The sequence below is a fragment of the Camelus dromedarius genome, chromosome 1 (genome assembly GCF_036321535.1).
Source record: "Camelus dromedarius isolate mCamDro1 chromosome 1, mCamDro1.pat, whole genome shotgun sequence".
Lineage (NCBI taxonomy): Eukaryota > Metazoa > Chordata > Mammalia > Artiodactyla > Camelidae > Camelus > Camelus dromedarius.
Genome location: NC_087436.1, coordinates 20687284 through 20713619, shown reverse-complemented (window position 1 = coordinate 20713619; position 26336 = coordinate 20687284). Strand labels below are relative to the sequence as shown.

The 26336-nt window shown below is 38.2% G+C and overlaps 1 protein-coding gene across 1 annotated transcript in view; it reads left to right on the top strand.

Annotated features, from left to right (window-relative positions):
• HHIP (hedgehog interacting protein) overlaps positions 1-26336 on the top strand; it is an 86543-nt gene that overhangs the window by 32046 nt on the left and 28161 nt on the right. Inside the window, exons 5-7 of the mRNA XM_031465388.2 lie at positions 23423-23574; positions 23958-24131; positions 24717-24860. Of these exons, the coding sequence (XP_031321248.1) occupies positions 23423-23574; positions 23958-24131; positions 24717-24860 (470 nt within the window). The remainder of the gene's footprint in view (positions 1-23422; positions 23575-23957; positions 24132-24716; positions 24861-26336) is intronic.

Here is a 26336-nt window from a genome sequence, read left to right as displayed (position 1 = left end):
TATGTGAGCCCGAGGAACTGGGCAAAGTCCAGAAATTCTGTCTTAATACATTGATGGATTACAATGAATTGATTGCAAACATTCAGATAGAGATTTACAGTATTAGAAAGAGAGTAAGAAGGAGGAAATAGGGGCCTTTGGATTTGCATCCCACAGTTTCTAAGCAGGTTCAAACATCTCCTCATTTACTTATTCGTTTATTTCGTATGAGGCTGTCTCACTGTTCCCAGTATTGATCTGAAAAAATGCTAAAATGCATAAACTTTCTATTTATCCATAACAGGGAATGGGGAACTACTTAGTAACTGAATACGTTGATTAACTAATGATTTAAAAGGTACATGGTGAAAATTACCAGTTTTCAAAGAATGTACATGCAAGTACATGAAAAACATGTAAATCATGCCAAGCGCTATTTATTCTTAGATGCAAAGTTTGAAATATTGTAGATTTCAGGTCATCCTTAGAAATCTGTCAGGTTCACTCTCCCTTACCATCCTTTATATGAAACCTTGAGACCAGGTAAGTTTCAGAATTCAGGGATTTTCAGATTTATACTTAGTCAAGAAGGTTCACGTCTTGCGTTTTATCTGACAACCCTGGTGGGGTCTGGGATGCACCTGGTAGTAAATATATTAATCTATCTGCAGAAAAACATCTGACTATTCCAACTGAGTGGAATAAAGACTGTAAACTTCTTCCCAGCAGTTCAGGTCTAGTTTTGCTGGCAATAAATTTTGCACGGAACTTATTAAAAAGCTTTTGCTTTTGGAAGCTTTTTGGATTTCACAATTTCCTAGGAGAGGCTGTGGACCTCTTAGATGACAGCACTGCGCTTTCGCGTCTCATTTGTCTGGCAAGTGAGTTCAACATCAACTTTTAGGGACAGAGCTGGGAATGCAAAATTAAGCAAAAATGACTTCTGAGCTTCTAAGAAAATTGTTACTAAGTGCCACATGCTTGAGTCATAAAATCATCAAAGTTTTCGAAGTTGGAGGAACCCTTGGAATCATTCAACCTAGCTCCTCCATTCCTCAGTCAGGAAACTAGAGCCTGGAGAGACGAAATAATTGGTATGGGGTTGGTTAGCCGCACAGAGCCATACTGACATCGAATTATATTGTATCAAATTAATCTTCATTATTTAAGAAGTCTGATATCTCGCAGTTGGTGTTCCCAGAAGGTTCAAGTTTCTGAATGACAGTGAGCAGTGGATTAGAAAGACGGAGGACAGGAGGGCACAGCAGAGGCCGATTTATTGAGAAGTGGAAACTGATAGTGGGAGCTGGAAAGGAGCAGATTTGTGGGGCAGAAACAACTTCATACCAGCACATTCCCTGAAGGCCAGACAGCACAACCAACGGATTCATGTCTGGGTAACAGTACCTGCCTCTTGTTCAGGCGCTCTCCATCAAAGGAAAGGTAGTGCTTTTCCATGAACACAAAGCACAGGTCTGCATGGCACTACTTGTCACCTACTGTTCACCATGGGTTAGATTTGTTTCTTTCAAAACATCCCCAATATCAAAGTATAAAATAATTATAAAAGTATTATTAAAAAGTGTTATAAAAGTATTATCTCTTCTCAAGGATAATTTCAATCAAGTGGAATTTCAGAAGGAGACACACGGAACAGCAGCATCAATGTTATTGATGATTAGAATTTTTTTCGGGAAAAAAATCTCCCCGTGTGAAAACAAAATACAGAGGAGATCTTGTTTTCAAAGGTGAACACTAAGACGTTAAGAAAAAGATAAATTTGTATTTAAAATAGCAAGGATGTGTGAAACATATTTTTAAAGATTATCCATCAAATTTTGACGATCTTGACCTCTGTTAGAATTCAGATAACCCTGAGAAAAATGGCTCTTCTCCTTACCCGTCTTTTTAGTTTAGCGGGAACAAATTTCAGCTCCTTTCTCAGATACAGATCTTGGTGGTGAGAAAGCTTGAGAATCTTTGGGTTCAGAGAAGAAAAAATTGTTTTAGGCAGAGAGAGAAAAAGAAAGGCAGAACCTGAGAGAGTTTAGGCACTGAAAACAAATCTCTGGTTTTGTAATCTGGCCCACATTAAAATAGTAACTTCCAGAATCAGATTTTGTCAGATTGTAGGATTTTATGGTCTTGTTCAAGAGTTTTGAAATCTTACTCATTTGCTTAGACTATTGATAATGCAATCCTATGTTCCTCATTCTCTCTTTAAAATGAAGAAACTTGGATCAGATGGAACAGAGATAAAATATCTTCCTAATCTCAATCCTCCCAGAGTATAAATGACCAGAACAAGTGCTATTTACTTTATTTATCCCCCCTTTTTATAGTAGAAATAAAGAATAATGAGTGATATATTTATGAGGAATTTCTGAGTATAAAAGTTGATTCATGGTTTAAAAACTGTGGCGCTAATTAAAGAATTAACAAAAGATCACTGTGGTTACAATGGTTGGTTCTTGGAAATTGAATTTAAGATTATAGTTAAGTAATTAACTTTGAAGCATGTAATATATTATACCAACTGCTTCTATGTATGTGGATCTTATATAGCTTGTGGGCCAGAGTAAAGTATACTTAAGACATGCTATGTGGTGATGACTTAGATTAAGGGTTGGCAAACTGCAGACTGAATCTGGCCCACTGCCTGTTTTTATAAATAAAGTTTTATGGGAACATAGCCACACCGTTTCTTTACAGATTATCTGTGGCTACCTTTGTGCTACAACAGTGGACTTGACTACTTGCCACAGAGAGACTCTACGGCCCTCAAAGTCTTAAATATTTACAGTCTGACCCATTAGAAATAAAGCTGATTGACCCTGGATTTAAGTGGTCAATTAGTTATTCTCAGTGCACTCCTCTCTTAGAAATTATATTGATTCAAATCTTTGAAGACATTAGACTGTGATTTACAAATGATATTTTAACAAAATTAGGGATATCTTGAAAAAGTTAGCACTCTCTAAATGCACATTTCAGCCTTATCTCGAATCCTAGTTTGTTTGTGGTTGATATTGCCAGAGCTTTGAATTTTTTAGGATATCATTACACAGAACAATTTTTGAGAGTCCCTATTTGGAACCAGTGAAGAGAAAGTGTCCTAGGTGCTTTTGATTGTGTTTTTGTAACTTTATACCACAATGACTTAGGTAGGGTTTCCGTTAGTCACTGACACACCTGGGACTTGTACACATATCTCAACTCCCAATCCGCCGTTTTGACTCTCTGGATATTCTGCTACTTTCTGCCTTTAATGGTGCAGCATTGCCCTTATAGGCAGACCTCATTTTATTGCATTTGGCAGATTTTTTACAAATTGAAGGTTTGTAGCAACCCCGCGTGGAACAAGCCTCTTGGTGCCATTTTTCCAACAGCATTTGCTCACATCTTGTTTCTCTGTCACATTTGGGTAGTTCTTGCAATGTTTCAAACTTTTTCATAGTATTAGGTTTGTTATGGTAATCTGTGATCTTTGATGTTTCTACAACTTACTGAAGGCTCAGATGATGGTTAGCAATTTTTAGCAATAATATATTTTTAAGCTAAGGTATATATGTTGTTGTTTTAGAATGCTATTGCACACTTAATAGACTACAGGATAGTGTAAACATAACTTTTATATGCACTGGGAAACCCCAAAATTCATGTAATTTGCTTTATTGTGATGTTCGCTTAATTGCAGTGGTCTGGAACTGAACCCACAATAGCTCCGCAGTCTGCCTGTATATTACTGCACCTGTGCACTACACAGAATAGCCCAGGAACACTCTTCATGAGTTACATCCTGCACTGTAGCACGAACCCCCTTACACTGACATTGCCCCTCCACGTGGACCAAAAGCTCCTGAGGGACAGGAACCATCCTGATGCCATCTTCCCACATGCCAGACTTTGGCACCATTGGCTGTACAAGACTGATATTTTCATCAAAAAGTATATTTAAAAAATTTTCATCCTCTGCCCATGCTTAATTGTTAAAGTAGGTATTAAATTAAGAGTGGCTGCTTAATTTATCCTCCAAACTGGGATACCTTTGGGAGTGAAAGGAAAAGTTATATTAGAGCATAGGCCAGGACTATGTCTGGCAAACTAGGACCTAGGTCGGCTGAAGCTTTTTTGACTTTAAAATTATAAAATTTCCTTAATTATACCAGGTTTGATTATTAACTGTTTATCATAAAATAGACATTAAAATGACCTTAAGGATGGCAACAAAATGATTAAGAACAAAAACTGTTTGAAAAATTGAGAGAATTTCAAGGAACTTGTAATGTGTGCCTGATAAAATTAACAGATGACTGAGCCTCCTTTCTGTCTCCCACTTCCATAGTATCTTCTCTTTTCAGTCATCAAGGAAAGCAGGTAGCTGTCACTAAAGACAATGGCAAGTAAAAGAAGGAGGAAAAAGAGAAGGGGGGAAGAAGAGTTGTGTCCAGGATTAGGAAGGAAGATCTTGCACAAACCATCTTGTTTTATTTTTACTCATTTTTAATCAGTGTTGGTTTTTTTTTTAAAGCATAATTAAGCATGCATTGATCTTACAATAAGCTTTACTTATACAGTAAAATTTGAGCACGTGGTAAATTATGCAGCTCACTATATTAAGCCAGGACTTTCCAGTCCACCCAAAGTTTCCAGTAAAGTTCTGTTTGACCTTTGTATAAAAGACCACCTTTACTAGGTGACTTATTTTTGCTGCCCTCTTGGGTGGTCGAATGAGGCCGATTGCCCTGCTGAACAACATACAACCTTCTTTTTGCCAACTGAACATTACACTGGGATGTGGCTTGGAGGAACAGTTTCTCAATACTATAAACAACGGCTTTCTTGGAACAGCTTGTTGCTGAAGCATAAAGAGAGGTTACTCTTGGTTTAGCCCTCAGTAGCATATGAATTGGTTAAGGAAGTAAGTGTGGCTGACCCACCAAATTACAGTGGCCATAATATAATTAAGTTCAGGATCCTCCCTGGAGGCTCTGAGAAGTATTATTATGACACCAGGCTGAAAGAAAAGGAATTTCTGCAGAGCCAGGAAATTAGTCAGAAGAAGTCTTTGGGGGAAATGTTGCAAAGTCAAAAAAGAAAAAAAAAAAAGAAAAATCAGCAGAAACAGCATAAGAGTGATTCAAGGAAAGGGGCTGGTTAAAATACAGTATTTCGTTATCTTGTGATCCTGAGTATATGAAGTCATTACCTTTCAAAAGAGTAGTGTATCTTGGGATTAAATATGCTATTGGAGTTCAGATGGGAGAAGAAATGGAGGATTAAAGATGTTTTTAAAATGTTGAAAACAAAAGGAAATTAGGAAATGATCCTGAAAGGAATTATCAGGAGGGCTTTTGCTGTTTCCTTATCCATATTAAATTGTGCTTAGAAATAAAGTTTTAATAACAACTTACACTTTAAGATATAGACTTAGTATAGACTATTAAAATGTTATTAAAGATGTGAGTGACTGCATGGAAAGAGAGGGACAAAGGAACGAGAATTGGAGCTGTTTGCTGGCTCCCTCTAAGGCCACAGCACTCAGCAAAGAGCTTGTGTGACTGTCGGATCTTCCCAACAAGACCTTAGTCTGGCTTCAACAGTCAAAGGGACAAAAGGTTTCTCAGAATACGTATGAAAGCCGAAACACTGAAAAGAAAGATGTTGAGCCTGGATTTCTTTCCAAATCGTTCCTGTTCAAGGCATCACTCTTTATCTCTTAGGCTCCATGACAGATTGGCTTGAAATAAACGATCAAGCCTTCAGGGCAAGGGTGGTCTATTCTTTGGTAATAGACCACAGCTTTGTCACTCCGTGTATTGTGATAGTCAGCCAGTCCTCTTATCATTCATTGGTTACAACTGAATGATGTAGTGGGTAATCCTGCTTATGTCTGTCTGTCTAGGCATCAGCCATCCATGCAATGACTGCTTCGATATCCTAATAATATCCGTGTGTCCTGCCCAGGAAAGCCACATGGCAGTAAACATTGCTTGCATATAAAGTAGGGTGCTTTGGTGGTAGAGGGGAAGGGCTGCCACTCACTTAAAGTATGACCCCACAGATGGTGCTGCTCAAACAAATCAAGGGACTAAATGTAGTATCTGGCAAATCCACCTCTTCTCCAACCAGTCTTCTACGTACTTTGGTTTAGAGTAGACATTAATGCATTGACTGTAAACTAGTATAAACTTAATGCTTAATTTCTTCCAACCTCTTGGCCGGTATTTTAATCTCCTACAAGTAGGAATCAAGAAAATGTATTAGAGATGCTCAAGAATCAGTGAGCCTTAATGGTAAAGGGGAAGCCAACCAATTCTTTCTTTCTATGTGGGGTCGCCCCAGACTAAACTGGTGCTTCTGTGTTTTCGTTCTTGGAACAATCCATCACATCATTTCCCCCCCACCACGAAGCCATGAAAGTCATTTGGTCTAGTTAGCACTTTAGGTGCTTCAGGTGCCTAATAAGTTTTCGGAATCTTTCTGCTATTGACCTCTAGGCCGTTTCAGCATTATCAAAGTTAAGTTTGATACCTTTCACTTCATTTGCATATACCTTTTAACTGGAGAGGGAAGCAGATACGCTGTTTTGAAGTTTTACTGTATTTCAGAGACTTTTTAAGATACACCCCCCACCCTTAATTCTGGGTATGACTATTAATATTCTTATAATTTGGGTATTAATATTCCTATTTTATAGATAAGAAAACTCATGTTCAGAAAAGTTAAGTAGTCTTCCTACGATGTATATCTAGTAACTGACAGAACTAGGATTCAAATTCCCGTCTGTCTGACTCTAGTAATTGTGAAATAACCATCCAAAAACCAACCTGTGAATATTTGAAGACCTTTTGCTCCAGAATCAACACTGATCTCCAACAATCCTGTCTTCAGTGAGCATTCCATAATAAACTAACACAAAGCTAGACTCAGATCATGTTTCTGCTCCCGTCAGCCTCTGTTCCCAAGTATGGGTCAACCTTGAAACAGCTTGTTAAGCAGAAAGAGAAGCTAAGCCCGACTTGGCCTGGAGCTTTGTGATTGTAAAGGAAGTTAAGAGTGGCTTGCCGGAAGAGCCCCAGTTTGATGTCAGTTGACAAAATGTCCTTCTTTAGAATTGGAGAGTCTTTTTTGTTTTTGTTTTTTGAAGTCCCAAGCAGCCAACAGGTGAAAATGCATTATTCATGCAAGTCTTGGGGAAAAGGCTCACCTGTGAATGAGATAAGGCTCTCTCTATCTTAGATGAATGGGGAGTTTGATTTTTCTGCCAAAACAAATGGGGAGTCTAAATATTAGAACTTATAGAGGAGCGTTAGGCCCTTCTAATGTATTTGAAGAAACCTGAGGCTCTTTTGTTCTTTTATTTTCCCAAGTCCACTTCGTAGTCCAAAAGACACATGTCTTGGGGAGCATGTTAAATGTCAGAGAGATATGTCAACTGGTAGACATTAATTAACTCCACCAGATGAAACAGTTGCAGAATGGGATGAATGAGGAAGGGCATCATCTAAGAAGTTATATGCAAGAATAGAAGAACTGAGAATTGTTTCTCATACAGACAACACTTCTCAAGTTTCCTGTCTCCTATTCTGCATAAGTCATCATTACTTGGAGACTGGATGTGGGAAAAGGCTGTAGACATTTTATGGGTTTAAAGTAAGAGCACCAAAAAACTTTAACTATAAATATCATCAGGGCACTCATTTCTCCAACAAGTTTGGTGTGTTATAAATGCCTTCTAGGGCCCATGCCACACCAGTAGGGGGATGTCATTTGGGAGCTGCTTTTAGCTACTTAAACCATTTCAGGGACAGATCAATACTTTCCAAAGAGCTTGGGTCACACAAATGAAAAAAATCTTTTTACAAGTTGTTGGATTAGGTCATAGAGTCGTCTCGGTCCATAGTGTTTAAGCTTCGCCAGCACACGTGCGATTCACAAAGATAGTTTGACTTCAGGGGGCTTTTATTAATGTATTTTATTTCACCCAGAAGGTGTTCTTTATGACAAACAGGAAACCTCACTAAATATAACCCAAAGTTTAAGCAATGGAAAGGCACATAGATGATGTCGTACATTATAAATATTTTTTGTACTTGCTGGTTTATTTCTAAGGAAATTATGAGAGTGACATCATAATGATGACTGACTTTTATTAGTGTTTTTGCTCTGAAGCTCTAGACCACTAGTTATGAAGAAAAACAAATTGTCTAGTGTTATCCCTTAATGCTTTACCTGATGTTTTCTAGTGACATTAATCCTAGGAAGTAATTCTAGGACGACTAAATTATCATCAGTTCTCTTTTACACATTTGTCATGAAAAACAGCATAATAGCAAAGCACACAATTTCTTAAAACTCGTAATGGGACATAATGACCTTGTATTTTTGTCTAAACTACTGCTTGGATTAGTCTACAAATCAAAGAACAATTTTATTTATTTTTATTGAAGTATAGTTGATTTACAATGTTGTATTAGTTTCTGGTGTACAGCTTTACTGCAGATGCCACACATGAGAAAACCAAATGCCATCAGCAATGCCCCTTCCAGAGCCTTCACCCTGGAAGTCACTTTGTCACACATGCCATCAAATGAGAAACAAATCAGACACTTTATGCGACAACTGTTTTCCACTTGAAACCATCAAAACAGAAACAATAGATTTTCCTATCAAAATGGAAAAATTATGAGTGTTTAGAAAGGATAATTGAGTTGTCATTTCTTTTAGAGCTGGCCTGGTATATTTCAAAAGTGGCGTTTGGTTTGAGGTTATAGCTCTGTTAGGATAATTGATGAATGAATAAATGCTTATTCGTCCCTGGATAGAACCCTAAAGTCTCAATCCTTCCTCCCGCTGACGGATGGCACCCCCGTGCCTACCGCCTACGTGAACTGCTGGTCCATCCCTCTGCCCCCCACCATGAGGAAGACAAGGGCTGATTAGTGAGTAACTAAAAGTAAATAAAAATTTTTATTTTGTGCATTTTTCACTAAAAAAGAAATGTTACAAAGTAGAAGTTATAATTCATTTACAATAGGAAAAAGAAAAAAAAAAACCCTGAAGTTCAAGTGTGTTAAATTACTTCCCCAAGGTCAAATAGCCTATAAGTCATAAAGCGGATTCAAATCCAGCTCCCAATTTAAAACCCACATTTATTTCACTGTGCTGACCTTGTGCCCTCAGATCTCCAAAACTCTCCACAATCAGGGCAAGAATGGGAGAGTTGGGTGCACCTTTATACTCTTCCGTTGCATTTCTTTTCTCCCAAAGAATCATACCCAATATTAATAAAGTGTCTCTCTGGGAGATGCTGCTGTTTCTTTCCTTGGATTTTTCTCTCTTCTCATTGTCTGGCCCCCGAAGTCTCAGCTTGAATGTCCATCTTCAGAGAGGCTTTCCCTGACCCCCTGGTCTAAATTAGATTTTCCCAATATGCTTTCCCAAAATGCAATTATGTATTTGTTTGAAGGCTTACTTGTCCAAAGTTCCTATCCCCAACTAGACCATGGTAGCCCAGCCATGGCATAGAGCAACTGGCCAACTTTTGCTGAGCATCAGTCGTGCGTCGGGGCCCACTCTGCACTCTGTTAACTACCTCCCAACAACTTATGAGACAGGAAATGTCCCTATTTTGAAGGTGGTTCAACTGGGACAAGAGAAGCTAGGTAACTTTCTTATGTCAAGAAGCTAGCAAGTGGAGGAGCCAGGTTGCAAAACTAGGCAGTCTAAATCCCTGAGCCCATCCTCTTGACATAAATGAATAGTAATGTGATGCATCATGACATGGGAGCAGCTGGCCCGCCATATTTACCCCTTGAAGATGGAGTGGATGCTGGAATCTGAGGGCGGGAGCTGTGCAGTGAGGGAGGATAGATGCTGACGACGTTATAGATGATGAAAGTGGGTGCTGGCAGTCGAGAAAGTGGAACCTTTATAAACACCTCATTTGCCCTATGATTTACAACCAGGAACTTATCTCTACCTGGAGATTTTGTGAATTAAAATGGGACGATGAACGTTCCATCAGTTTTGTCCACATTGCTACAAATGTTGAATTATAACCGTATTAGAAAACTCTGTTCTTGTTTGGCTCTTCCCAAAGTTAACTAAGAATACAATCTTAGGCAATTTAATTATCAGAAGTTTCCACAGATTCTGCCTTTTGATCCAAAATTATATTATCCAGAAATACATAAAGTATGCTTTCCATTATATTAAGAATTATAGGGAACAGAGCTTCCTTTGCGCTGAAAACTGTCCTACTGGTGAAACTTCTATGAAAAAGGTGAACAGACAGACACTGTCCTTAAAACAAATCTTCATGTATTTGAGGCAAGTTATGTGCTCTCAGATTTTTTTTTTTTTTTGAAATTAAGAAATCCAAGCCCTCCCTTAGTCTTTTTTGATAAATCCTATTTTACAATTACTTTCACATCTTTAATCTGGACTTCAGGTTTTTTCAGATATCTATAATATATAGTTCCCACACTTATTCTATCTTAATGCAATAATATCATGCTTTCCTGATTACAGAAAATATGAAACTGAAGAAATTTATATTTTAAATTGTCACATAGTTTAATATTAAAGATGCATTTCCCAGAAATATATATTAATTGCTTTTATTCAGAGTAGTATAAATACGTACTATATCAAATTTCAAAAAGAGTTGCTTACTTTGGATATCTGAGGCATAGCAAACATTTGTTTTCTCAATGTTGATTTGTAACTAATGACATTTTGGAATAAGAATGATTTTTTAATGTAAAAATGAAAATTTAGATTGAACATTTTTTAGTGTTGCTGTGTTGCTAGCATTCTGCATCTGATCATTTTGTGAAGTAGTGATTCATGAAAATATCAGAGATTCAAAGATTTGGTTTTGCGATCTTGGTCAATGGCAAAGTTTAATTGACATCTAAATCATGCACATACAAACTGTACTCAGAAAATAATTTCAAAAGTACCATAATTTTTACATGACCTTGAAGTTGCAGCAATCTATTGCATAACTTTTCAAGAGAAGTCACAGAGAGGAAACCTCATATTTTCTTAAATTTATTAGTGTTCCTTGGTGGTCTAAACAGTTGGGATTTTTTTCAAGGTTTCTCTTCAAGGCAATAATCTTACTTAATTCTTTAATGTTTGTTCTCATATAAGTCAGTTTAAGTTCTTCTTTAGAGTAACAATAGGAAATATATAATGGCATAGAGCAGTGAAACATGACTAAAAAACTCAAGTATCCTAGTGTTATATTTCTATGTAATGATGTGAAGATAATGCTTTTAGCTGCATGACCACCATATTAGCCACACATCATAAAAAACAAACTTTATAAAAGTAACAGGTCAAATTCATTTAAGACAGTTTTTACCCTTAGCTAGAGTTAAGCATTAATCCTTAATATTGTGATTTTTTTCTGTCATTGAAAGGACCTTGAATCTTCCATTTTCCAGCAGGAGAAAAAAGATTTTTCAAACTACAAAGGTACAAGTCAGGTGAAAATATCAGGGAAGCATTCTTTATATTCCTGGGCTTAATGTTTTAAATAAAGTGTCAGACTTAGTGCCTCAAAGATTTTAGCTTTAAGGATGGTAAATGAAATCTTATGAGGCCATTTTCTTTCTTTTGTTTCAGTATGAAAATTTAATATTTCTAATAATTTTATTTAAAATTTACTTTTATTCTTATAAAACTTAATAGTCCTTAACTTTGTTAGACCTTTATTAATAAACTATGAAAAATTATTTTTCTTTATTATAGACCAAGTCATTCTAAGAAAGAGATTTCCAAACTGCGAGTCAAATGAGGGACATTTCTTACCCATTAAGTAAAATACATTTTGGGAATTTGAAGGTGTTAAGGTACTTTCTAAATCGTCTTCCTTCTTCCAAAGGAATCAGTTGCTTCCTAACAAGGTTTGCCCAATATCTGTCAACCTAACAATTTTTTAAAAATATTTATACTTTAAGAATGATCCTAAGGAAATCCTTGAGAGAGTGAGAGAATGGAAAACTGAAATCCCCTAAACATAAACAAATATTTACTTTATTCTGCAGTGTCATCAAGTCTTTGGGGATATGCATTTTTTTTAATGAATGTATATACTCTCACATGTTCTGGATAATCTTATATTTTTGCTTAGTTCATAACTGGATATTCAAATTTGACTCTAAACTCAGTGTCTTTTTAAAATTAATATAAGTATCTGTTATATCAGTCCATATTGCTCTGAGGTAATTTTCACAGCTGTTTGGCAATATCAAAGTTGCGTATTTTTCTATCACAAATCTTGGAAGTGTGTTTTCACATAAAGTTTGTTTTTTGTGGGAAGGAAATATTGTGATTTGTCATCAGTATTATTGGAGATCACAGAAATGTTGGGTGAATTTGTTTCTCCCTTTCCTTTTATTTGTTTACTAAAGAAATTAGTTTAACTTTAGAGCCTATGAACTCTAAATACATATATTTTTTAACTAAAAAAGAAAAAGATTTCTGCAGTGGCTAAATATGTATGTTTCAATCCTGGAATAAAAACTCAGATTACCCCGTCTTGGAAATCATTCATTAAGGAGCCACTGGTAACACATACCATCTAAATCTGCTGAAAAGATATAGACAGATCTTTATCAAAACTATGTGGTAAGCCTGGTGCTAAATATAAGTATAAATGTGCCTTTCCATGCCTGCAATTTTCTGAAGTCCAAAAGTTCTTCGGATGGTAGCAGGCAAGATAATACTTCCTCTACTTAATTTAAATGCATTCCTCATCTGATTCAAATGTAGGGCTACACATTCTCTACTTCAAAAATCACATTCCCTTCCCAAATCTTACTATTTTATGGATCAGATAGATTTGAGGCTGGCTCTTGCCTCTCTGTCCATTGTAGTAGCTATGTCTTCCATTCACATGGCACGTTGGAATTTACAAAGTGGTTTTACATTCGTTGTCTTCTTTGATTATCTGAGGGGCTTTATTAGAGGGAGAAAAAATATTTACCGAGGAGTTTTCATTTGCCTCTATCACATTAAATAACCAGGTAAACGCCTCGAAAGGATTGTTGAGTGTGCTACTCTGTTTTTTGGTGGTATACTAGTTTTCATGTATTGTTTCATCTAAAATCCAGTTTAAAAAAAAAAAAAACTCTTTCCTCTCTTTAATTAATGATTTATTTAATTATTTTGAACCCCTGTCTAATTCACAAAAAGATTTGGGTGCTTTACATTGAAAGGAACAGGTCTGATAGAATTGTAAAGCAAGAGAGAAAAGATAAGAGCGCCACACTGCGGGAGGGAGGTGTGATAAAAGAGGTGTGAAGGAGAGTAGAAATGCTTCGCAGTGGTGGTCCGGGGTTTGCCAGCGCTAACTGTGCTCCTCCTTCTCACACCGAAGTCAGAGATATTAAGTTGCCAGTTTGAAATCGGCCATGGTGAGAGTATTTACACCGCGGAAATGTACACAAGCCAGGATTTTTATTTTCCAGATAGTCGGTTTATCAATGGCCCTAAAGCCTAAATTAACCGTTGTGTTAAAATAACTGATGTATAAGCTTCATTTTATTCTCCTGCAGAGCTTTGTAAACTTAAGCAAGACTGTTTCAATACTGCCTCAGTCCATGAACAATGGGTGCTGATGAGGGAATACAATCAGTTTTGTGTTTGTTCATGTCTTCCTTTCGGAACTATTTGGAGGGCGGCGGTGGAACAGTATTGTTGACGTTATTTTTCCTCCAATCAGATGATCTTTACTTTGTGACTTCCGGTTGTACATTTTGGGCAGGTTACTCAAATCTTCCATGCATCTATGTCTCTAATCCAGAAAATAAAGATAATAATAAAATAGTATTAAGCTTTATAAAGGTATACAGTTTAAACAATATAATGCTTGCAAATTACTTAGCATGGTCTCTGGTATAAAGAGCTCAATACATGTTACCTTTTATGATAAGGCTTCCACTGGCATAGATGAGATACTTTCTAAGACACTAGAAATGCCAAGATAAGGTCAATAATAAAATAGTATTAAGCTTTATAAAGGTATACAGTTTAAACAATATAATGCTTGCAAATTACTTAGCATGGTCTCTGGTATAAAGTAAGAGCTCAATACATGTTACCTTTTATGATAAGGCTTCCACTGGCATAGATGAGATACTTTCTAAGACACTAGAAATGCCAAGATAAGGTCCCTGCCCTTAAGAAGCTCACAGTTAGGGAGGGTATAGCTCAAGCAGTAGAGCTCATCCTTAGCATGCATGAGATCCTGGGATCAATCCCTAGTACTTCCTAAAAATAAACAAAGCTTAATTATCCCCCTCCACCAAAGTAAAATAAATAATACAACAAAAAAGAGTAATGCTATTTAAAAAAAAAAAAAAAGAAGCTCATAGTCTAGAGGAGAATTGGTTTAGTTCCTAATTTACATATTACATAAATTACATACATTTTGCTGTGCCTAACAATGTAGCTGCCCAATACTTCACTCATTTACAGTTCAGTCTAGAAATGTGTTTTCTTTCTTTCTTTCTTTTCTTTCTTTTCTTTCTTTTCTTTCTCCTTTCATTATTTCTTTAGTTGAAGTATAGATGATTTATAATAGTGTGTTAGTTTCAGGTACACAGCAAAATATATATATATACATATAATTTTTTTCAGATTATTTTCCACTATAGGTTATTACAAGAAAGTGAATATCCTGTGTTATACAGGAAATAGACACTTTTTAAAATCTAAGGTCCAACAAGTATTAAACCTGTAGCTTGTAACAGAAGAGTTTAGTATAGTCATAGTCTTTTTTAATTATCATTTTTATTCATTTTTAACTCCATGAATACTCTTGGTTTTTTGTCAAACTATTGTTCATTTATTTTCACGTACCCTAAACATACAGCATAAGAGGTTTGCTTTCTCTAAGTGTTGCCAACACCCCTGTACATTTCCTTCTTCAAAAAAGTGTTGAGTGCTAGGATTTGGGGGTGTTTTTTCTTCTGGTTTTATTGAGATGTAATTGACATACAGCATGCATAAGTTTAAAGTTACAGCATCATGAAATGATGACCACAGTAAGTTTAGTGAACATCTATCATTTCTTATAGATACAAAAGTAAGAAATAGAAAAAAATTCTTAGAATTTTGTTTCTAAGAGGAATTTACACTTTTTGTAGCTTTAGTATTTTATTATTATTTCAAATAGATGTTTCATGCATTTTGGTTTTAATATTTTTAAGTTTAATTTGAAGCATCTTTTCTTTTAGAGTAGATGTTTTGGAGAACTGAACTTTGGGATGTCACAGGTATTATTAACTCTTGACACACACTGAGTCAGATAGTCCCTAGTGCTCAGGCCAGTCCCTGAGAGCATATGGGATTCCTCGGGTAGCACGTGGAAAGGTTCCACTGCAGCTAACTGCTGCATGGACAGTGTAAAAGGGACAAGCCAATCCACCATGTAATGTGCCATACTGGGTTAGAGGTCACAGTTCAAACAGGTAAAAACTTAGGGAAAAACAGAAATATGGAAGTTGATTCCATCTGACAAACATAAAATTTGTGTAATATAAATCGTGTACACCCACACATAAAATAGTGTGACCGTAACAGTTTTTACATATATAACTGAATATCTGTGTACTTTTTTCCCTGTAGGCGGGAGATGTCAAAAGAACATTAGTATATGGAATGAGAAGCAGCTGGGAAGCTGTAAATTCTAGAAAAGAATCACCTTTAGTATCTTCCCTCTGTGTTGGTTGGAACTTAAACCCAGTGTAACTGATTTATTTTGTTTATGTTTGAAAAGAGTGAGGAGGAGAATTGTTGAAGAAGGTACTGTGACTTGGAGATAGCTGGTCTGCATCTAGATTATCTTCCATCCTCTCATGTGTACTTTTCTAGTCTGTTTTTGCATTTGCTATACCTTCAGAAGATAAAATGTGCAATCCTAAACATAGATTTGACATGGACCAATTGGTCCACGGCAGAAATCATATTCCCCTTAAGACACATCCTAAAAACTCTGAATTGCCGTGTATCTTCTAGCGTCTCTCCAACTTCATTCGAAGGACAGACCTCCCTGTGGGGGGAGTGTGCTCAGGGTAGCCATGGCTCCTGCCAGCACGTGAAGGCTGTAAATACTTTCTTTGAGAACAGGAGCAGTGGGAAGTACTATTAGACAGAAGTGAGGCCTTGAAGGGACAAGACAGTGCCTGGAAGAGCATTCAGTCATCAGGAAACCGAGAGAGTAGTTGAAGGAAGTTAAAGACTTCTCTAAAAGAAAAACCAAATCTGGAAAAATAGAGGAAATTTTAAAGAAATGGGGAGAATTAGTACCATATGTGATAGGGTCTTAGTGTATTGTGGCTGCTTTCATGCTCAGAGTACAGTGAAGGGAAGAAAAGCCGAAAGAGTGAATAATAAAATGGCACAAGATATTTTATAAAAATGTTGATTTCCAAAGTAAAATTTGTGTGAGTACCAAATTATTCCAAGTATAACTTCAACTTCTTCGATAGAGTTGACCATGACCTTCTCCCTAGAGAGGAGGATGAGCTAAAGAACCTCTCAGATTTTTTCTGGAATGTCTTCTGATACCAGATGACAGAGTTGGGGTTTTTTGTTTTGTTTTGTTTTGTTTTTTCTCACAGCAACCAATTCTCCAACACCAAGTGGGTGTTCAACAATTCAGTTCCATTCTGACACTAACTCCCTGGAGTTAACCTTGACCCCATGGATTAAGAGCTCAGTCTCACAAGACTATCTCTGTTCCAAGCACTGGCTTCGCACATTTCTGCCCAAATGACTACAAATTCAGGGGTTCTTACCAGCTCCCCCGCAAACTTAGTCACTCATAGAACAGCTCACAGAACTCAGGAAGCTGCTTTACTTACTATTACTGGTTTATTATGAAAGCTTCAGCTCAGGATCAGTCAGAGGGCGGAAGAGACACATAGGGAAAGGCATGGGGCTGGGGGGACGTGGAGCTTCTATGCCCTCTCTGGGCATGCCACCCTCCAGCACCTCAGTGTGTTGGCCAACCTGGAAGCTCTCCAAACGCCATCATTTAAGGTTTCATGGAGGCTTCATTAAGTAGATATGATTGATTCCATCATAGCCATTGGTGATTGAACTCAACCTCCAGTCCCTCTCTCCTCCCTGGAGGTTGGAGGGTGGGACTGAAAGTACTCATCCTTTAATTACCTTTGTTGGTTCCTCTGGCACCAGCCCCCTTCCTGAAGGTATCTGACGGTCCACCAAGAATCACTTCTTTAGCATAAACTCAGGTGAGATTGACCATTAGCAAGGACAAAAGATACTCCTGTCACTCAGGAAATTCCAGTGGTTTTAGGAGGTCTGTGCCAAAAACCAGGGACAAAGACCAAGTCTATTTTTCATTATAGCACAGAAACAAATCATGCAGCCCCTCCCATAAGCTAACTCAGGGTCCTCAGGGGATTGACTCTTCTTCTGAGACCAAATTAGACTTTTGGAATTATTGAAAAGCACTGCTTCCTGTCTTTTCCAGGTGTTGTGAAGAAATTAATACTATACAGTGTGTTTTGAAACTTACGAACTAAGCAAAATAAGTTTTAGTGAGATTAAAATCGTCCATTTAGTAGAAACAGTTTGCTCATGTTGAAATTTTTCCTTCTTTGCATCCTGGGATAAATACAGTTTTGCTCTTGACTGAATTCATATATGCTCACATGTTATCTAATGGTCTCCACCTTCTCTTCAATTCTGAAAAGTGCTTTCACTTCACTCCGAAGGGTGTTGGTTGATCTTGCAACACGGACAGCTAAGAGAGAGTGATTGCTGTGGGAGAGCTTTCCCTAAGTATCTCTTTATGAATTTGTGGGTGAACTTCACCAGTCTCCTCTTTCAGGGCACTCACAGTAGGGCATGGCCAAGATGGTTCAAGGCATCAGTGCTTTGGATCCTTTTAAAACACAGATTAAAGTAGACATGTAGTAGACCAAAAAAGAGTAATGCTCTTTCCCAAAAGATGTCCTCAACCTAATCTCCAGAACCTGTGATTATGTTACTTTACCTGGCAAAGGGGAATTCAAATTACACTGGATTATCTAGATGAGTTCAGTGTCATCACAAAGTCTTAAAAGTGGACGATGGGGCAGAGAAGGTCAGAGCGATGAGATTATGAGGATTCAGCCTACCATAACCAGCTTTGAAGATGGAGGGTAGAGGGCACCAACCAAGGATGCCACATGGCTTCTTGAAACTGGAAAGGGAAAGGAAGTGGATTATGCCCTAGAGCCTCCAGAAAGCAGCCCAGCTCTGCAGACACATTTATTTTAGCCAGGTGAGACCCATGCTGTAGTCTAACCTACAGATTTTAAGATAATAGATTTGTGTTGTTTCAAGCCACTGTGTTTGTGGTGATTTTTTTTTACAGCAACAATAGAAAACGAAGACACCTGATGTTCTGTTTGAATTAACAATTCTCAGACAAATTTATTTCTCTTGTCTGAACAGCGAAAGGTTCCGGTCTCAGAAGCACAGGTTTGCTTGAGTGGTCCACACTGGTCTCCAAGTCCTCTTGCTCCTTTCCTGACACGTGCTAGCAAAACATAGACATTTGGATCACAATTAACAAAGGAAATGCCATAACCTGCCTTATAATAAAAGTATAGACTTTATAGAGAATTAAAAATACCACCCCTCGGTTCTTATGTTAATCCTTAGAAGCCCTTTCGTTATTAAGAGAACAACAGTTCTGCTGGAGGCCTTCACACCTGTGTGCCTGGGGCGTGTATGTAAGTTAAGTTAGAAGGTGGTCTTGTGTTGGCAGAAACTCTGCCTAATTTTCATGTAATTTATCTGTTATAAAACCAAGCTTTTTTTCTTTTTCCCATCATGTTTTACAGTAGAGAAAGCTCAGTGATAATATACTAATTAACCTTTGTGTCGGAAGTTACCCAGAACATGTGTTTATTCTCTTTAATACTTGTATTTTGGGCCCTGCGTATTTCTAATAGCACAGCACTGTTTAAGATCCCCCTCCACAAAACCCCAAATCAGCATCATAAGAAAGTAGGAGGGGGGGTGAAACAACTAAAAACTCACTTTGTTATCTGCTTCCATGCAAAAATTCCTGGAGGGCAGGAATTCATTTTTATTGATTATCTTATCCCTGGTGCCAAGTACAAGGTCTAACGCGTAGTAGGCATTCAATAAATATTTGTCGAATGAATGTTAAATACAAAAATTTTTGTCAAGGCAGTATCAAGGAATATCTTGAACTCAGCAGTGTGTTGTTTAATTTACATTCCCTGGCTTTCTGTTTCATTGCCATAGGCCCGCTGGGTACACTGCTGAACTTGAACCTAGTCACTTCCCAAATGGTCACCAAGAAAACTATGCAAAAATGAGAAACAGTGCTTCCAGTTCAGTGCTGTCCAGTCCTGTTTCCTAAAATGCACAAGTCAATTGTCAAATATAAAATGTTAAAACAAATTTTAAAGAAGTTGGAAATCAGAAAAAATTAACTTTAACCACATTGAAAGTATGAAGTTAATGTTTTCTTTAAAATACCATCATGAAAGACCATGCCCCACAAGTTCTCTTAAAAAAGAAAAAGAATTCTTTCTGTCAGAATCATTTTATGACTACCTGTCTTTTTCAACAGATGCTTCATTTCCTTCAAAGAATCTTCCTTAATCAATTGGTTAGAACTTTGAGGTGCTCACCGGGGAGGAGTTTACCTCAAAACTATAGGACTAGATCTGATCTAGGATTTACACGAAAGTCATTGATCCTCTTTGTTTGGGGGTTTTGTCTCTTTTCTGCTGACTGTGTGAAATTGTTCCTGAGAGCTGAATGATAATCAGAATGGCAGTGAACTACTTATTCAAAGTCCCTAAGAAGGGTTTTATGATTTATTCTGAAACATGGGTTAATCTCAAGGCTCCAAAGTGTATAGAGATATTATCTTCAAATCATTCGACTACCTGATTTTGAGGAGTCATTGGTGCTTGGTGAGGGTCTGTCCAGAAGTTGATGTGGTACTGGGAGGACTGAGCAAGGGGAAGGGACAAAGGGAGAAGCTCGTTGTAGCCTCTGAAGATGCTCAGATGAGAGTACAATCAGTGAGCTTGGGGGGAAAAAAAATTACCCAAACAGAGGAAACCCTGACATCTCGCTTATAAATTACTTGTTGCCCATTTGTTCTAGTAGTGATGCGTGCTCCTAGAAGCATAAGGTATACACAAAGGGCTTCTTATCAGTAATGAAGTACAAAGTATAATGTGAATAGTTTGGACACATTGCTGCTTTTCACATGGGGAAGGATAAAATATTTTGGACATTGAGTTAACAGTTTTCAAAACTATGCTGTTAGAAGTCACTGTCGTTTTGAAAGGTGTGGCTCCCCGCACCACGGGTCTTCCTTTGCCATTCTACGAATATGTTTTTCTCCCTTTTTAACCAGCTTGGCTGAACTAATTAATCACTAGAGGTTCCTTCTCCCCAGATGCTCACCAGAAACAGTTCAATAATTTGACATTTCTGGAAGGCTGCATGGTTTTAATTCCATCAGGCTACACATAATGAGGGGAAGGAGGAAGGGGAAAGTCAGTAACATCAACACAAGGGCTTCTTGCTGAGCCTGGGAGAGCTGGGCTGCTGGCTTCCGTCCTGCCTCCAGGGGCCAACACCCCGGCTCTGATGCCAATGAAGACGATGCTTGAAGCAACCATAGAGGACCTGGAAGCGTCAGATGTCTCGTGGTGTTTCTGGCAGTGTGGCCTCTGACCCTGCTCCAAAGTTAAGGCTTAAACACCCAATCGACGTATTCTCCATGCTTGTGATTGGTCAGTAACATACTTTGAATGGACAGCGTAACTCTGAAGGCTAATTCAAGCTATGTGAGCCTACTAATATTTTAATCTCCTGACAGCAGTCATACATGTCTCTTTCCCAGTCTCTGAACATTTAGGAGTTGTGTTATCCTAGATAATTTTAAAAGCTAGTTTCGAGAGACACTCTAGGATATTTACATAAAATATTAAATTTTGTCCTCAATATAGTTATGAGAGTATTTCTCTGAAATGACTTAAAAGTAATTAGTCATGTGTCTAAACCCCCCACAACACTACTTTGCACCTAGAAGTTGACTTTAAAAACATGAAATCATATGTAATGATTAAACAAATGTAAATCCTATAACCTGAAAAATTCAGGATTATTGACATTTTTTAAATGGCTTTCTTGATTTATTTTCTTGTCATTCAAATGTCTCACTCTCTTTCTATATTTGGCACTTTATTAGAAGTCAGTGGTGCCCCCCCCAAAACATTCACACAATAAGGACATCTCTAAGGTGAACTTCCATCACTTGGGGATTTGTTTAAATCCCTTTGCCCGTCCATCTTTCTCTTGTGCGTGAATCCTACATTCCTAATTCCCGAAAAACCAGCCAGCACAGTTTTAAACCATGTTGCTTTCCAGCTCAAACTGTCTTTCAGATGATTTGATTAAAAGTTACAAAAGACCTACTTTCAACAAAAGCTTCTTATAAGGGAACACAAACTTTTGTGAAGTGGGTGTGCTGTACTTACCCTGCATTCACAGATTTAGGGGGAAATATGTGCGGAAGGAGAATTAATCACGAACTAAATCCCCACCCGAACCCCCCAGGGCCTCCTTATACATCCATCAAGGAGGTTTAGACATGCAGGGGCTTTTCTATGACCGAATCTTACTTACACATCCCTGCTTTCTACGTCTCATCAGAAAGGCAAGAGATATTTGTTTAATGAAGATAGAAGAAGAAAAACAGCAACGACGAGCCAATGTTAAAATCGTCGTAGCAAGACAATCCAAAAAACAGAGGCTTATTCATAAATCACAGTCAGAGAGCCTTACCCTTCAGTGAGATTGTTCCTTTGCCTAAAATTAAAATTAAGCATATGGTGATATTGCAAATGAAGAGGCTGACTTTTTAGATTAGTATGAAGAATCATTTGGTAGTTCTGGGATCTTTGCATCCACTTTATTATTTATACTCTCTTAAAGTCTGAATGTTTCTGCTTTGGATGGCATGCATTTGAAGGAGTTTTTCTCTAATCCAGGAATTAAAACTATGTTTATTAAAAGCCCGATTTTATGCCTAAAACTGTAAATTCACAAATCCATGTAGCACACAAACTACAAACAGTTCTGTGCTTTGCTAGTAACACATGCTCTTCCAGGGGACAAAGGCCGGAGAGTGCGTCCATGATTGAGCATGACCTTGTAAAGAAGTTACAGTATTAGAGATTTATTTGTCCTCTAACTCTTCCGAGGAGTGACTGACAGCTGTTCACCATAGGAGATGTTGTGATGTTTAGTGGAATAGCGTGTGGAAGGTGATGTCCTAGTGACAATTGTAACATTCAGTTTCTGTCACATTTTTCTCCACTGTGTATAGCCCGTCAGGCTACAGAGAAAGGGCTCCCTGGCTTACTAGCACATGAACTTGAAGTCTCTGATCTAGATAATTTTAGATACTTTGATTTCATTATAGAAATTCCTAGACTACTTGTGGGATAAAACAAATGCCGAGACCATATTGAGTTTCCTCAAGCTGAATTAGCAGAAAATAAAGATAAAATGCCTTTCTATTTAAGAAACATGATGATGTTTTAATTGTTACAGCATTTGGCATGCCTAATGTATACAATTCTTGACATTCATATAATAACAAAAGAAATTTGTTTGGGATTTTTCTTTTATTTCCAAGTGTCCCCTTTCCTTTTGAGTATTTCTCCCACCCCCATCCCAGCCCTGGCTTTTAGCTCACTTCTCATTTCTCCCTCTTTCTGTAAAGAAAAACTCTATCCAGGGAAGGGAGACATGTAAAAATACCTCATTTCTATGTAGATAGGGCCAAGGCTGCTTATTACCTTGCTATGACGAGCAGACCACCATGGTCGTGACAACTGATGTAGCTGCCTCCAGGGTAAAACAAAGGTTTACATATTACACAAGCAATTTAACTGTTTTCTAAACATATTGCCAAGACAGTGGGAGTTGGCAGCCCACACTGTGTTTTAGGTTTTGGAGACTTGGATTGGAAGTGACTGCTGATTACGAACCTTTTTATTTGTCTTCTGTGAACTGCAAGCAACCTAGTAACCCAGCAAAGAATTCTTCACAGCACTTAAACTTGTCTTCCGAGCTCCCCCAGATTCCATACACAAATCACTCGACAAAAGTGGTGTACTCATAGATAACCGTGCGACGCAATTGTCTCCTTCCAACCCTTAAAGAGTTCCGCAAAGTGAAATGTTTTATAATCCTTTTTGTGCAGTAGGCAAGGAAGAAAAGAAAAGAGTTTGGGCAAAGATTATCCAGAAGAAAGAAAGAGACTCTTTTGGGGGTTCCAGTTGAAACACAATAAAGAACATAATTAACTTCACAATTCTTTGTGTTTTTCATTTGACTGCAGGGAGGAGATGAAAGAGGACTGCTAAGCCTTGCATTCCATCCCAATTACAAGAAAAATGGAAAGCTCTACGTGTCTTATACCACCAACCAAGAACGGTGGGCTATGGGGCCTCACGACCATATACTGAGAGTGGTGGAATACACAGTATCCAGGTATCACTGAAAGTCATTTAGCCTTATTTTCTCATCTGCCCTTCCTAATTTTTTGTTTTGATATTACAAATAATTAACCGTAAGGTGGCAATAATTAAACCACCATCTCCATCTTGCTTAAAACCCCATATGGCTCTTTCAGGAAAATTGTGGACAATGGTAGCTTTGGCACCTGCCCTGCAATTCTCTTGCCACCTAATGTCACTTCAGAAGAAACCTAGAAAATAATGTGATTTCTCAGTCATTTTTATCTGCTGCATTTTAAGTATATGTTTGCTTATTTATGGGCCAGGTGTTTGCGTCCCTGTTTGTGTGCTACTTACTTTCTGCGGATCCACCTTACGTCTTTAACAATCGTGGTTTGCTCCCTCCTCACCATGTAGGAAAAACCCCCATCAAGCTGACCTGAGAACAGCCAGAGTGTTTCTTGAAGTTGCAGAGCTTCACAGAAAACACCTGGGAGGCCAGCTGCTCTTCGGTCCCGACGGCTTTTTGTACATCATCCTCGGTGATGGGATGATCACACTGGACGACATGGAAGAAATGGATGGATTAAGGTAAAAAAAAAAAAAAAAAAAAAGGTTCCCCTTGATGTTAAAATGTTTTAAGTGCCAGGAAAAAGAGTCAGAATCAGTGAGCTGAGAACTGTCTTTGAGTTGTATCACCTTGGTTAAATATTTCACTTTTACTATCAGCGCCTGCATTTATAAGGTGAAGGGGAATTCAGTAAACATGCTGATGTAATATTTTTGAAAGTCGCTGTACTGAGATGTCCTATAACGAGCTCCCGCTGCCTAGTCTGGTCAGCAGCTGCGGCTCGGCCGCCCCGCGCGGCCACGCTGCCTTCAACACCTCTTGAGACGGACAGCACCGTCCAGCCGAGCTTTTGGGGGGCATTAAACACGTGGATTGGCCAAAAAAAATTTAGAGGACGGATGCAGAAACAGGACGCCACTGATGCTGCAGCCTCTGGGCACCCTTGAGCCTTGTCTGAAATCAAACTTCCCTCGGTTTCATTTCCCACGATATGGAATTTTGAACTTCAGTAATTTTGTCTCGAATGATGGGGAGGGGGAGTTCTTTTATCCGTAGAGCAATACAACAGAAACGGAAAGCACTTACGTGGTCCTCCGATTCCTCAGTGACTTCACGGGTTCTGTGCTGCGGCTGGACGTGGACGCAGACGTGTGCCACGTGCCTTATTCCATCCCCAAGAGCAACCCGCATTTCAACAGCACCAACCAGCCCCCCGAAGTGTTTGCCCACGGCCTCCACGACCCCGGCAGGTGAGACAAGCCTCTCCTCTCTCCTTCCCGACAGGGATTCGGAAAGGGGGGGAGGGAGAGGGTTTCTGAGCCCACAGCAGCCTAGAGTGGTGTCCAAGGTTGTGTCTCTATAACACACCAGGTCATTATCTCACCCAGTATTTTGCCCTCTGTCTGCTAGTAATGTGTGAAGCAGACTGAGAAGGCAGCTCAGACAGGGAAGAGGACAATTTCATGGAGAAAAAAATCGCCTTAGCATTTTGGAGGGCTGTTATGAGATAAACACTGTTGGACCAATGTCATGATTAAGACAAATCGAAACAGTTCTGAGAGATAATGAACCTTGAATTTGTCTCCTTCAATCCTTCTAAATGTTAATTTCCTTATACATGAAATGGGGCTATTAATAGCCACCTGGCAAGGATGCTGTAATGATTAAATACAAATCTGTAAGTGAAGCACCAAGTAGAGTGTCTGACATACCTGGTAGATAAATTATAGTTCTTATTATCATAGCTTCACTTAATGTATTTCTCAGTGTCATTTGTAAGGAGTTGAGCTAAATGTAAACCTTGTTTTCTTGAAAAAAAAAATTACGAATACCAGAGGAATTCAGATTGACTGTTTACCACAATGAATCATAAAGAAAGGACCACTGAGAAGTATGTGCGGAGGTGGGGTGGGGAGTTTGGGATTAACAGATACAAACCACTATATACAGAATCGATAGACAATGACCTACTGTACAGCACAGGGAACTATATTCAATATTTTATAATAACCTATAATGGAAAAGAATTTGAAAAAGAACATATATGTATAACTGAATCACTACGCTGTACACCAGAAATGAACACCGCATTGTAAATCAACTATACTTCAATTTTTAAAAAATTAACAAAAAGAAGTATGTAGAGTGAGAAATTTGGTATACACTTGAAAAATGCTAGGAAGTATATAGTATAGCAATTCTGTGATGAAAGTTTCATCCAATCTGTGGTCTGTTATTCATACTAAGGGGTATCTGGCCACATTTATTCATTTACTAGTTAAGTTATTATTGCTATTTAATGTTTATTGAGTGTTCACTACGTGCAAGGTGAGTATTTCTCAAACTTTTTATTTTTATAATCCCTCCTGCCCTTCATCTCCCCTCCATCAAAGTCCAAGTCTACAGTTCATTTCCTTTTTGGCATCTCGGCAGACCTTAAAATCTGTGCGACAGGGAATACTTAAGGTGGGTTCAGGATGTGGAGGAAACTGTCACATTCCATTCCTATAGCTCAGAACGCGTGGATACCACCACAAAGCAGCACTTTGAAGTCGAGCAGCCTGAGTCACCACAATCCCACTGCAGCCTTCATGCCACCTTCCCGGGGGGTCCCGGACCCTCAGTGTAAAAACACAGGGTGAGGTGCTTTATAGCCCTTTCGTGTGTCGAGATGCCTGAGCTGTGGAGTCTTACCTCCTCGGGCGGTGGAGGGCTGATGGAACAGC